Below are 13,297 nucleotides of genomic sequence, written 5' to 3'. Positions count from 1 at the left end.
TCCACCTTTACCGACAAATATCCTATCTCTTAGTTCAATATAATGCAAACCAGTAATAAAATACAAAACATGATTCAATTAAGTTGTAAGACAAACGGTAAATAACTATGTTATGTACTTCATCTATCTACTTTCCCATTATGACTCTAGGGAGGTCATGCGCCACAAAAAAATCACTGTGACCAAGGTATAAAAAACCCACAGAACACTCTGAACAATACAGAGGCACAATTCCCAATGATCTACACTGATCACCATGATACTCACATCTCCAGGGGCTGGTGTCTACCGGTAACACTATAACCCAGTTTTATATAATCCACACACCTTTGATATAGTTCATCAGAGCTCGGATTTCAAGACATTGTGCTAAATCTGGATGTTTTGTGTACTGTAAGAATAACACAAGTATATCATAATGCATTTGTTCTTGGCCACAGTTGGTATCCAGCTATACTGCCTAATTTTGAATCTTAATTTCTTCTAAGATACAGTATTAACATAAGATTAAGTGTGCCATCTACCCTCATGTTAATGAAGGCCATATGCCTCCACCGATGTGTGAAAGATTATTTGGCAAGCAGCAGCAAGATCAGATGATCCACGGTGACGGCAGTAGCCACGTCACACAAATCCCACGGGACAGACACACACACCACTCTTGGCCTCTGATGTGCACCAACCGGTAAACCTCTTCCCTCGGGCAGTTCATTCTGACATGGGACTAGATCAAGACAGAAGAAAATGTATCTGTGGTTTATATCAGTGTTTCTCTGATTGGATAAAGATAGTTAAAAAATAATAGGAAAAAGTTAAAGAAAATACAAATCATTTTAGTTGGACATATGCAGAGTTGTGATACTCATGTAGAGCTGCGTTGGGTTCTGTTAAAGTGTAGTAAACAGTTTTTGGGACAGATTTATTGGTATTACATTACTGGGAATATCTCCATAGTGAAGCAATAGTAAACATGTAAGTTTAGGTTACTATTGACTTACTGCAGTAACCATTTATTGTTCAATAAGTTGGAGGACACATTTATTTTTGTAAGGGACGAAATGTCTTATTTAGTATGTAAAGTAAGTAGCCTAGTATTTTCTAATTGTTGACGCAATATTTTATTTCCAAGAATTCGAGGGCCGTTATCAATTTTTGCTTATTTTTATTTACATAAATATTTTATTTACGTTACACGTTTAAAATATAAGCAATTGTGATTATATTACTATTTTGTTGTGAACAACTTGTTTATAAAGAGTTATACCATTTAAATCTAAATACTCCTGTATGAACGCTCCTTGTACGCAGGAACGACAATCGCGACGCAAATAAATATGCAAATTAGCGTCATTTTGCAGTTAACGTAACGAGTCAAGTTTTGGGGGGACTGTTTGTAAATTTGTATTTGTAATGAGTTAAACTGCACAACAAACGCGTTAACAGTGTCCACTCAACATTAATTAACAACATATTAGTAAGTATTAAGGTAAGTCATTTTGCATTCCCTGGCACTTTAACGGACGGAACGTATTACCACATCAATACCACAACACAACGAGCACTTCGTGTCATGATCGACATCATCCCCAAAACGCAAGACTGTCTCCGCCATGTACGACAAACGCAAGTTACAGAAGCGTTTTGTTTGCGTTGTAGAGACGCTCGCATAAACAAGCTTTTGATTGGCCGAGCTGGGCGTCCGGATTCCCTCCGCGAATCAGAAGAACGCGTCAAGCGCTTGCAAATGGGGGCGGTCTTGCTGCGTCGAAAGCTCCTCCCACCTCACACTCCCCTTGTGAGCGCAGGTAAAGCGCACCATTTGTGGTGCCGGATCTCTCTCAATCCACATATTATTTTACCATAATGTTTGATTTATTTAATTATACAGCGCTGGTTTTAACTTCACTGTCGTTTCTTGAATAGCCGAAATCTAACTTTCGAAGCAGCGGTGAGATTCAGAAGAAACGTTTTTTTATTATTATTAAATCATCAAGATTTTAATTTCCTGCTATCTTCTTACAGGACTTCAATAGCTGATAGTCATGGAAAGGATTATGTCATAAAAGCATTTTCATAGAAATGGGAAAATGGGAATTGACAATGGTAAGATAACGCATGTTTTTTCATATACGTCTATTTAGATGGAAACGCAAATGTAGATCGATTCTATAGTCAAACACCTCCTGCTGTGCACAGGTTTGTCTGTATTGCATACAGAAGCCTATGTTTCTGTTGATACTTTAAATATAGAAACATATCATGTTGTCCAGCACCTGACAGCAATAAATCAGCAGTCGGTGTCTGTATGATGATGGAGCCCTTACACTATGTGGTTCAGAGAGAGGAGTATAATATATGTGTTTATAATATTTGAACATGTCTGATGTTAATGTATTTATAAAGAAATGTCTTTCTTTCAACACAGCGTGAAGTTTACTGCCGTGATGCATAAATACTGTTTTCTCTAAATTGTTTGTGACAACTTACCCCAGTATGCTATTGCAAGAGTACACAGTGTTGTATGAGACGCATTACAGTTACCTGCATTCTGCATGACAATGGTATGCAAAACCTGTTTTTCTACCTTGATTGAATCACATGCAATTATTCTGTGCGACCTGTTCCTAAACTTATCAACATCTCATCCGCCGGTCTAAGGCTCAGGGCCGTGTGTCATGTGTCTCCCTCTGTTTTGACCACCGTGATATTAGGGCTGGATGTGGGAAATCCAATGGAGGCTAAGCCGACATAAATGACCTAGTGGGCAGCAGTTCAATACGGCTTTTCTGCAATAACCTTGATTCTACTTTTTTGTTCTTTAAGGAAAAGCTGCTGTAACGGGACATCTGTATAGTGTCTTATGAAATAAGGGTGATTCACTGTACGTACTGTATATGTACAGTAACGGCCTGTTCCTGTCATGTGTGCCCTTATCAGATGGCAAATGCCCATGACCTGGTGTGATTTGAGTAAAAATGTTCTGAATGTTATGCATGCAGCTCTAAGGGCTGATGCATTCGAAAAATTGCAATGTTCTTTTAGAGAAGGTGAGCTGGAATTTGTGGCCAAATACGATTCTAAATTGACAGATTTCAGATAGATTATTTAATCACAAAATTCAGTCCTCATTTTCTCACCTTTGAGTTGTTTAAAATCTGTATACATTTCATTGTTCTGATGAACGCAGAGAAAGATATTTGGAAGAATGCTTGTAACCAGACAGATTTTGCCCCCCGTTGACTCCCATAGTAGGAAAAAATCTATCTATCTATCTATCTATCTATCTATCTATCTATCTATCTATCTATCTATCTATCTATCTATCTATCTATCTATCTATCTATCTATCTATCTATCTATCTATCTATCTATCTATCTATCTATCTATCTATCTATCTATCTATCTATCTATCCATCCATCCATCCATCCATCCATCCATCCATCCATCCATCCATCCATCCATCCATCCATCCATCCATCCATCCATCCATCCATCCATCCATCCATCCATCCATCCATCCATCCATCCATCCATCCATCCATCCATCCATCCATCCATCCATCCATCCATCCATCCATCCATCCATCCATCCATCCATCCATCCATCCATCCATCCATCCATCCATCCATCCATCCATCCATCCATCCATCCATCCATCCATCCATCCATCCATCCATCACTTTACACTACTTTACACTACTTTACTTTACTTTACTTTTGATATCTGAGACCCAAAACGTTTCTATTGGCTCCCCATTTTCTCTCATTGATAACTAGGAGGAAGTAATGACATTTTCAATACATGCTTTTTCTTTTTCTGCCGATTGGCCTCTAAACAACCAATCGCCCAATTCAGAATTATGGTCGAAAGGTTTTTCTTTGCTTTTCTTTTCTTTTTCTTTACAGTCAGGTAAGGCCCTCCAGTATTAACCACAGGTTCATATCCTTAAAGCTTTAGATTTGAGTCTCTTATTTTGCTTTTCTCCTCTTGTTTACTCTTTTAACCTGTCAATAATGGGCTATAATTGACGGTCTTTGGCGACACACCAACTTATTATAGTGTTTTACAGTCAATACATAAGCCATACTCAGCATTACATCTAATCCTGACTCATTAATACACGTGTGGACTTGCCCTAATGATGCAGTGACATCACCTGCGATCCAGTCCGACTCTAGCGTGTAATAATGACTCTTTGTACTCATGTATTTGTTTGTAGATCCAGGATGCTTTTAGCTGACTGGGTGTTTTAGAAAGTCCATTACGCTTAATGTTTTATATATTAGAACTGGGATCAGCTATTTAGTTCCTCGGCTGTATGGCGTCTAGTTTGCTGTTATATATATATAAAGGTTAACCATAAGAAAGAAAAATCTGAGATGTGATGTCTTTATTTTCCATGTCTCCTTGACATGTTGAGATTAATGGACACTTTGCAGGTGTCTCTTGCATCTCAGATATTTGTCATTGGAAATAAAGTGTGAAATCTCACAATAGTGGTGTTTTAGAAGAGATTTTTTGTCTCTCGGTTGGGACAGATAAGATCATAATGAACGTCATGATTTAAGGTTAAAATTGACATGAATGTCTAAAGGGAAAGTTTTTTTATTTTTACTCCAACTTTTTTCAACCGCTTTAACAATTATTTCAGAACGAAGTACAGCATATCTCGCCGGCAAGACACAGTCAGTGCATGAATGTCATGATTCTATCATTTCCAACTTTGAAATTCCCATAGCATCATGATGATGTTAAAAGAAAAGTCACCCAGCCTAAGAATACATGTAAATAATGTTTGTGTCTTTGACCCAGGAGCCTGTTCAGGAATGGGGTGAAGAGCACGAAGACGGGGCGGTTTTTGGGGTCACCTTGCGCAGAGAGCCCGTTCAACAGCCGGCCGAGTCCACGGAGGCTTTCGTTCGGTACAGGACATGTAAGGTGCGCAGGTTGAAAGCAGCCACGCTGGACAGGCTGGTGTCTCACCTCCTGGATCCCTGCTGTCAGGAACAAGACTACGGGAGGATCCTGCTGTCCACGTATCATACCTTTACCAGCTCCAACAAACTCATCGAGACGCTCTTCCAAAGGTGTGTTTGTTCGGTGTCTGGGAAATGCATATGAAAATATTTTGTGTGGGCTTTGGTTTCTGTGTTGTGTTTGTATTGTGTACGTATCACTTCTGAAGAGTTCCTTGTTTGTCTTTAGTTCATATGATATGTGTTCACCCCGTCACTTCCTGGAACTCGATTTTAAAAACTGTTTATTTTGCATGGATTTAAATAAGTCATGCGTTGATAATTGAGGTGTATCTTAATGGTACGTTTAGCAAGCTTTATTTCAAACGTTAGACGTCAAAACCTTTTATCTTTATCCACATGGATTCCAGACAATTACATGATATCACATTGCACTAAAAATAAACCTCTTCCTTGAGCTTTAAATCCATCTCTTCAGTCACTTTCAGTCTGATGTTATATCCATCATGTTTCTAAATGAAATAGCGTCCCTTTCTCTTGGCATGGTTTATTTGAAGATCAGTGACTTGATATCGAATTCTGAAATAATTCAATGACATGGTACAGTGGTATCGGTCAAAAGTTGTAGAACACTTACTATAAGTGTAATGTTTCTTAAAATCTGAAAGTTTATGCTTAATGATCTTAAATTAGATTTGTAGACAAAAATATACTGTAACTAAAATGTTTTTGAATAAAAGTGTTTCTGAAATGGGTGTCTGTAAAATAATTGAAAAACAGACGATAAGAATAGATGGAAACTCCTTCAACATTGTTTGAAGAGCAGGTGAGACCTGAAAAAACATGTTTTCTGCAAATAGAAGGCAAAAGGTGACAAATACTGAAGAGGATATATATATATATAACAATGATATTTATAACTAAATTATAAAAATGTAACAATTAAAAATGTGTTTTAATTCCCAAAGTTATATTTGTGTTATTCCATATTCTTGATGATTTGGCTACTTTTTTACTAAAATGTATGAAAACTTTTAATTGTTAGTTTGTAAGTGGAGTATATAATGAAATGTACTTTTTATTACCATCTTGTAGGGACCATCTTGCCTCCGAGCTTCACAGCATCAAGTACACTAAGAGGTAAAAATAAAAACAAAACAGATTTTTTTATTGAAAAGATTTGAGCAACAGTGCTTTGCTCTGAGTAAAAACAAAACATCTGTTTAAACAATATGTCCAAAAACAATACAGTTTTGTACAGTATACATACTTTGATTATACTTTTAGTTATCATATTTGTTTACGGTAAAGCAAATACGTAATTTTGTCTGAACAATGGCAGGCAGAAAATAGGCAGTTCTATTCGGTATCTCTAGTTAAAATAACATTGCGGCAATAAGCAAGTCTCATATGGCTCATCTACAGTTTTGCAAATGTGGTTTTAAAATTGCTCTCCTCCCCAGCTCATTGTGGACTTCTCTTCAGATGTGGTTGGAGGAGTTCAGTGAGGATTTCAGAGATCCACCCATGCATTCATCTCTGCGTCTCATGAGTTTACAGCTGAGGGGATACACAGCTCTCTTCCCGTTGGCTAAACGCTTTGAAGCGCTCCTTAAGAAGTTCCAGGCCGAAGGTTGTTGTAGCTTTCATATCCCTTTAAAAAAGCTGTAAACTAAATTAAAATACAATGTACAACCTGATCTAACAGACATCACTGAAAAAGGTGTTTTGAAAAATCTCTGTAACAGCCCTAAAGTCTTTAAACTAAAAAGAGGAAAGAACCAACATGATTTAGCCCATCAGAAAACTTGTTGTTTGTTCCCTGCCTACATCCTACAATTTTGTGTGTTTGGGTTGCTTGATATAAGGTCGATTAACATGTGGTGGCACAAATAGCAAAATATTACAAATGGAAAGTTAGTTGATTTAAAGTCAAGCAAAAAACTCTTCTGCCTATAATTCAGACGTTGTGGCCAGCGGATCAACTGATCATGCAGAACATCCAGACCTAGATCAGAGGAAGGACCTGGATCATCTATCCACTCAGACGTATTTCATGGACTTCTCCGTCACAGATGTGGCAGAGCAGCTGACTCGCATGGACGCTGTGAGTGCCTGCGTTCATTGCACGTATTTGATTGGTTCCTTCCGATCCTCGTCTGTTGGAATTTGTGTTCATCTTTTAATGTTGCTTTCATAGGAACTGTTTATGAAGGTGATTCCCTTCCAATGTCTGGGGTGTGTGTGGTCTCAACGAGACAAGAAAGAGAATCTTTCTCCTACTATATGGGCCACCATCGCCCAGTTCAATGCCGTCACCAACCTGGTCATCACCTCTTTGCTTTGCCCCTCGTACAACCTAGTCCCACCTTTCAGCCCCGCCTCCAGAACCACACATAGAGCCAGAGTCATTGAGAAATGGGTCAGAGTTGCACAGGTAAGGGATGTTGAGGCATCGATGGAGGTTTATATACTGTATAATCTATACCTTTAGATTATCATCCAACTTCTTTTCACAACTAGGGGTGCAGGGAGCTAAAGAACTTCTCTTCGCTCTGGGCCATTTTGTCGGCCCTTCAATCCAACCCTATCTACAGGCTGAAGAAGACCTGGGCCGCTGTCAGCAGGTACAAACAAACACAACAAATGGAAAGTTAAGAGATAACCTGGACGAAAGTGTTTTTTTAAAGGCATATTTCTTTGTAAATCTCTTTGCAGAGAGACCATGTCTGTCTTTGAGAACCTGTGTGAAACATTCCCGGATGAGAACTGCGTCCTGACCAGCAGAGATATCTTTGTGGATGTAAGAAATTGTCTGCGTCGATATCGGGCTGACACCTTGTGTCTTCATTTTTCGCTAATTTAACATTTGTAATAAATCTTTACTGTTGGTCCCCATGTTTGCGGACTATTTTGAATTAATAAAAAGTTTAGAAGAACTTGTCAATTTAGTGTTTTAACTGTTAGTTTTTGAACCATTCAATTTATTTTTGGAGTAACAACTATTTATGTTAACTATCTTATGGATCAATCTTGCAAATTAGATTTATACATCATCTGAAAGCCCAATAAATAAGCTTTCCATTGATGAAGGATTTAGGATGTTAGGATCGGACAATATTTTCCCGAGATACAACTATTTCAAACCCTGGAATCTGAGCGTGCAAAAAATCTACATTTTGAGAAAAACACATTTAAAGTTGTCCAAATTAAGTCCTTCGCATAGCATATTACTCACAAAAATAAAGTTTTTATATATTTTCGGTAGGAAATTTAAAAAATATTGAATACTTAAAATCCTAATGATTTTTGGCAAAAGAAAAATAAATCATTTTGACCCATACAATGTTTTTTGGCTATTGCCCAAAAACAATATTTTGCTATTTACGACTGGTTTTATGTTGGGCCACATATGTGATAGTAGCGGTCAAGTTGGTCGTTTTGAGGATGTTTTTGATCAGTTTTAGGTCAGTTCAAATTGAAATAAATTGTATACATTTTTTTCGGTGTTCTATAAGAATTTTTGTCATCTTTTTATACACCTACAATATTAAACGAAACACATGTGATGTTTGTCAAAAAATGTCTTATCCATCACATCAATGTGCTTGAATTGTTTGATTGATGTTCACCCGAAAGCCTCTTTTTTTCTTGATTTTATGATGGTTGATGTTTATTTACCCTTATGATGAACTGCCTCACCATGTTTTAGGATGGCAGCCAATCTAACACGGATAATACTACTGCCACAAAACCATCCAAGAGATGTCACCTTACAAGACAAATGGTATTGACAAACTTATTAAATATATCATTTTTATATAAATGCTATTGATGACAGAATGATTTTGTTACAGAGCACCTCTGGAGGGACGGTACCATACCTGGGGACATACCTCACAGCACTGACAATGCTGGACACTGCCCTGCCAGACGTTGTGGAGGTGAATCTGAAACCTTGTGTGTGTTTAGGAATAATGCTAAAGACCACTTAAACCACCCTAGCAACACACTTCAGAGTACTTTTTATAGTACACATAGAAGCCTCATAAGTGGCTCTTTTTATCAGCTGTTATATGTACGTCGTCCACCATATTGGAAAGGTCAAAACCAAATGTACCAAATATTTTGTTTATTTTGTTTCATTTTTATTGGGTTCAACCTTCTCTGACCATACAATGAGCAGGAATTAAATATGATGAAATTATATCTCAGTACTGAATATCTTATCATCAACAGGGTGGCCTTATTAATTTTGAAAAGAGGCGAAGGGTAAGTCTTTCTTTCCGTGGACTGCCTGTATCCATGGCTACTTTTCTTTGTCCAGATGTTATTCGCTTCACACTATGAGGCTTTGATCTGATATTCTTATGATATGCTCATGTTTAAACAACACTCTTGTCATGCTGATATTCATCTATTGACCATTCATTTGTGGTTTCTTGCGTAACAGTGTTTTTTTTCTTCTTCCTGCACACTGGATTTCTGGGAAATCGTCTCCTCTTTAGGAGTGTGAGATTTTACGGCAGATCCGACAATTGCAAGCCTCATGTTGTCAGTATGTTTTAACCGACCATCCTGAGATCACAGCATGGATACAGAACCAGACGCTTCTCACGGATCAGGAGAGGTAAGATGATCGCTGTATGAATCTGAACTACAGTGTGAGTATGTGAATGCATACAGAAAAATGTATATTGTTCCCCCATGTGCTTTTCTTTAAGTTATGTAACTAAGCGTTAGTAGGAATACAAGGCACACTTAAAGGGATACTTCACCCAAAAAAAAACGACCCTAACCCCTTCGAGTTGTTCCAAGTCTGTGTAAATGTATTTGTTCTGATGAACACAAAGAAAGATATTTGGAAGAATGGTTATACATTTTGCCCCCCTTTGACTGCCATAGTATGAAAAATTACTAAATCTTTTCTTTGTTCTGTTGAATTTTGAAGAATGTAGAACACCAAACAGTTCTGTAGCACTTTAGACTACCATTTGTAATTTTTTCCTACTATGGGAGTCAATGGTTGTAAGCATTATAAGCATAAGCATTCTTCCAAATATCTTTCTCCGTGTTCATCTGTACAAAGACAATTATACAGATTTGGAACATCTGAAAGGTGATCATTTTTAGGTGAAGTATCGTTCTTAATATTTTCGGGGAAATCTATAATCATAAAAATGTGAGTTATTATTATGTTGTGTATTTGCGTGACAAGAGGTGTTTAAGGTTAGTAGAGAAGAGACAAGAAACATCCGAGGCAGATATGGGTTGGTAATTTTCTGCTTCTGCAAAGTGCCGTTGATCGTATCTCTGATACAATTTTAGATTATTAAGAGCTCCTTCAATTTAATCTATAACTCTGATATGACATCACTTCCCTTTCCTGTATTTGAAATGTTTCTCTGCATCATCGTCCTCAGCTATGAACTTTCCAGACAGCTTGAGACTTCTCACGACTCTTCTCCATCATCCAACAGCGGTTGGAATCACCGAGCTCTCACCAAGAAGCTCTCCTCGTGAGTAATTATTCAGTGTCCTCCAGTTTAGCATTCATTCAGGTTTATCTGAATCCATCAACAGTGTAAGTAAGCAGGATCCAAAACAAATACTTACATAATGCTATCAGGTCAATCTAACATCAATGTGTGTTGACAGGCTCTTGACAGGGAATGATGGATCTAAAAAGAATGCAGATCAGATCAGCCTGTCTTCCTCTGGATCCAGCAGCTCTGAGCTGGAAGAGATGTCTGCATCTCAAACCCTGAAACTCATGACACCGGTACAATCACCTGTTTTTATATATAAATGACATAAATGAATATAGACTAACAAAGCTTGTCTTCTTCTGGGCATGGAAATGGATCCCTGTTTTTCTGTCTTTAGTCTCTTTCCGGGTGCGGCCAGAACAGGACTGAGGCCTCTCCCTCCTATTCTAGGCCTAGTTCTTCCTCCGGCTCACAGCAAGATCTCAGTCCATCCCCCTCGGCATCACCTGACTCTCACCTTGTCTCCGGCCATAAACGCTCTGCCTCTATGACATCGCTCGCCTTTTACAACAGGCAGGTGGACGACTCCTGCATCATCAGGGTCAGCATGGAGTTCTGCAACAATGGAAACATGTACAAGAGCCTCTTGGTGAGTTTTTTCCCGTAAGCCTGTCTGTTATTTACGACAACATCACAGACATCAGACCATTTAGAGACATTTCGCTTTGACGTGACTTTAAAATCCTTGATACGGGATCCATAGAGCGCTAATGTTTAAAACAACTCTCGACCCTGTGCCCTATTAATGCATTTTTTATGACTTCTTGTGCAGTTGACAAGTCAGGATAAGACAGCTCATGTAATCCAGAGAGCTTTACAGAAACATAACCTGGAGGATGTAAGTGAGCAAGAGTTCACTCTCGTACAACTTCTGGACCAAGGCAGAGGTACTGAAAACGTCTTATTGTGCATTTGTTCTTAAAATTGTGCAAATTATAAACAGCATCCCTTTGCAATGTCAGATCAACAATTAAATAACAGAGCTTTTGATTTAAATACATATGGTCCGACACAAAAACATTTAAAAAGAGGAATTTAGGACTTTTAATATATCATTAATTTGTATTGATGTTTGTAGAGATTTCTGGTATTTTTGTATGAAAATGATCAATTTAAGTTTTAAAATTTTGCAGGATACATGTACAATCTTAACTAATTTTTTTTCTCTTTTGTAGAATTGCATATTCCAGAGAAGGCCAATGTATTTTATGCCATGTCAACATCAGCCAACTATGACTTTGTTCTGCGGAAATGCCCAAAAGGACAGAGGAAACATCTCACCCGCTCTGTCTCACTGTCCTCGGGACGATCCACAAAATAAACATGTCTGGAGTGATACAAACTCTATTGATATACCGATTGCCAAGATGTCTCTCAGACCCAAATAGCTATGTCTGACATAAAGAACAAAAGAACTCTCTCTCTTTCTGCATATCACAATGTGACAATGCAAGATTATCTCTCCAGGTATATAATAATCCACTAATTTTGAAACACAATCAGACACCTAGAGGCCTGGGATGGGACGTTTATGAGGGCCAGTTTCTAAAAAGCACATGTAATGATGGACAATAATGAAAAGATACTTGATCGGTTCACAATGTTCCTTCTGATTGTATCTGTGTGTTTATAAGAGGTTACTCCCACAGTGTAAAGTGACATTTCAAAGTCACACTGTTGCTCCATTTCTTGTTTACTGTCACATGACATCATTTCAATGTAGTTTTTTTAAATAACTGCATTTTTGATGGTTTACAGTGCGAGGTAGTGTGGTAATATTGATGTAAAATATGTAAAATGTCATTAAGAGTAAAAGATAAATAATATTATTATGTAGATATTTTAGTGCAACAGGGTTTATTCATATTTTCTTACATTGTACATTTTATGATAGAGAAACAATGAGATGATAGTTGTTTTAATAACACTTGAAAGACTTTGTTTTATTTATTTTCTTTTTTTTTGGTATTCCGAGCCCTGTGACATTTCTCTGCCCTATTTTTGTCATAATGTCAACTTGAGATTCAAATTTGATGGATCACTAAATATACTAGAAAGTCCTGAAAACAATGACTGTGAATACCAACCTGAGAGTGCAAATTGAAAATGATTGATTTGGTTTTATATCGATAAAGCGTATATATATATATATATATATTATATATATATTGCTTTATAAATGGCTTAATCGGCCAATAGTCCCTTTGTTTTAGAGACAGATGGATGCAAGGCACGAAACCCCTTGTGTCTTTTTCCTATGTGATATTGTGGTAATAAAAATATCTTGTGCCCGAAGGAAAGTCTATAATATTTTATACATAATGTAACTGAACATCTTGAATATTCAAGAAGTTGGGGAACACCGGTATTGCTCTGTTTATTTGAAAATTACTCCTCCAAGTGCTCCTCCTAGTGGAACAAGTATGCAGGTACAATATATTGTTTTTTACATTGATTCTGCATTTAATATGTTAGCATTATACAGCAATATATATATGTAGGTATATACCCATCCTAATGTAGAAACAAGCTCGATTGATATGTGTTCCGTGCATTAATTGGTTTGGTTCTTTCGTCTTTGGGATACATGGAGCAGTGTACCCACTTTAATAAACTTAAAGCAAAAGACGTTATTTTTTAATACATGTGGTTTGTACACATTCACAAACAATAGAGCGCCTGTTGATGATAACTGATAACAAAAGAAAGAAACCGAGACGAACCTTTACTTGGCTAAACGTGTCTCTCTGATATTTTGAATTTAGACT

General features: G+C 37.4%; 1 protein-coding gene across 1 annotated transcript; it reads left to right on the top strand.

The window, feature by feature from the left end:
- Nucleotides 1–1,821: 1,821 nt before the first annotated feature.
- Nucleotides 1,822–12,822, top strand: LOC306894351 (ral guanine nucleotide dissociation stimulator-like 1). Its single transcript, XM_079456822.1, has 17 exons — nucleotides 1,822–2,103; nucleotides 4,817–5,091; nucleotides 6,076–6,120; nucleotides 6,444–6,613; nucleotides 6,945–7,087; nucleotides 7,181–7,417; nucleotides 7,504–7,607; nucleotides 7,699–7,783; nucleotides 8,693–8,767; nucleotides 8,838–8,924; nucleotides 9,220–9,252; nucleotides 9,489–9,610; nucleotides 10,404–10,499; nucleotides 10,639–10,762; nucleotides 10,867–11,118; nucleotides 11,302–11,416; nucleotides 11,705–12,822. Exons 1-17 carry the CDS (start codon nucleotides 2,080–2,082, stop codon nucleotides 11,848–11,850), a joined length of 2,133 nt encoding a protein of 710 aa, XP_079312948.1. The 5' UTR covers nucleotides 1,822–2,079; the 3' UTR covers nucleotides 11,851–12,822.
- Nucleotides 12,823–13,297: the final 475 nt, after the last annotated feature.

This window comes from Barbatula barbatula (assembly GCF_947034865.1).
Source record: "Barbatula barbatula genome assembly, chromosome: 5".
NCBI classification, from domain to species: domain Eukaryota; kingdom Metazoa; phylum Chordata; class Actinopteri; order Cypriniformes; family Nemacheilidae; genus Barbatula; species Barbatula barbatula.
The sequence above is the reverse complement of the archived record's forward strand: the minus strand, read 5'-3'. Positions and strand labels throughout refer to the sequence as shown.